This window comes from Nothoprocta perdicaria, unplaced genomic scaffold, assembly GCF_003342845.1.
Source record: "Nothoprocta perdicaria isolate Ctin4 unplaced genomic scaffold, notPer1 scaffold_297, whole genome shotgun sequence".
Lineage (NCBI taxonomy): Eukaryota > Metazoa > Chordata > Aves > Tinamiformes > Tinamidae > Nothoprocta > Nothoprocta perdicaria.
Window position 1 is genome coordinate 127,703 of NW_020455529.1, and position 1,256 is coordinate 128,958.

A 1,256-nucleotide genomic window follows, 5' to 3' on the forward strand; every position below is an offset into this window, starting at 1 on the left:
TAGCGCCCGCTCGGTCCCGCGCAGCCGCGGCCACCAGCAGCACCGCGGGCGCGGAGAGGCGGCGCCGCTACCGGGGCGGGAGCGCGGCCGCCCCGCGCGGGGGGTGCTGGGGGATGTGGTTCCGCCTCCCCAGCGCCCCCTCCCCCGCGAGGCCACGCCCCCATGCAAAGGCCACCCCCAACCCAAAGGCCACGCCCCGGGGTCAAGGCCACGCCCCCTCACGGCCGGCCACGCCCCCAGCACCGCGCTCCAGCCCCCCGGGGCCTCGGCCACGCCCCCAGATGAGGCCACGCCCCCCCGTGCGACCGCGTCCTCGTCGCTGGATGCAGAAAGCTGGATTAGAGGAGCGGAGCAACCTGGTCCTGTCCGAGCCCGCTAAAAGAGATATTTCTTTTTTGTGTACGTGCAGATGAGTCCAAATGAAGCGTTATTTGCAGAACAGCAGGAATAAAAATGCAGAAAACAAAGCCCAGCTCTCGGGAACGCTGGCTCTGATAGGCTGCAACTGGTGCCTGTAGGAATGACTGGATTGGGATGCGACAGCGAGCGCCAGCCACGGTACCAGCCCCATCTGCAGAGCAGCGTGGCTGACTCTACTGCAGAAACAGCCTTGTCTGAGGCCTTAGTTAAACTGCATTCTGTTATGGGCTGTGAACGATCCGCCTCCCCTCCTTGCACTGCTGTGCGCAGCTTCGTCGTGGCAGTGAGCCCATCCCAGCACGGAGCAACTCGTGTCTTGGTGACTTGTGCCTGTCCCCTCCTCTGACCGCCAGCAAGAGCATAAATTCCAGCCCAGACCTGAGAGACCACCCCTGCTTGGGAGACTTCCATGGATGCCTTTGCTTGGTGGGTATCAAGGGAGCTGCTCTTGCTTGTTGAGTATCAAGGGAGCTGCTCCTCTCTGTTCCCAGCCTCTAATTTAATTTCGACTTCTTTTTTTACCTGTGCAATAGCCTGTGCTCACTGCATCAGCAGCTGCTCTGCTTGCCAAGCACTGGAGCAGTGGTGGCAGGAGATAAAGACCAGCCACGTTTGAAATACTGGTACCTTCACTATAGCTACATACTATGAATAAATATATTATAAAACCACCATGTAAAGATCACCAGAGGACCTCTAGTAAACATCTTGTTGTTTAATAGTTTGTTAGAATTCTGATTATTTATTCACAGTTTCACTTTAGTTATGATGGTGAAAACCAAGAAAACAAAACACAGTCCCACACATCTGTAAACACTTCCCCCCATTCTCATTTG

The 1,256-nt window shown here is 56.7% G+C and overlaps 1 protein-coding gene across 1 annotated transcript in view; it reads right to left on the minus strand.

Moving 5' to 3' along the window:
* Positions 1-571, minus strand: part of TMEM245 (transmembrane protein 245) — a 53,291-nt gene extending 52,720 nt beyond the window's left edge. The window contains exon 1 of the mRNA XM_026041855.1: positions 563-571. Within this exon, the coding sequence (XP_025897640.1) occupies positions 563-571 (9 nt within the window). The remainder of the gene's footprint in view (positions 1-562) is intronic.
* Between the last annotated feature and the right edge of the window lie 685 nt (positions 572-1,256).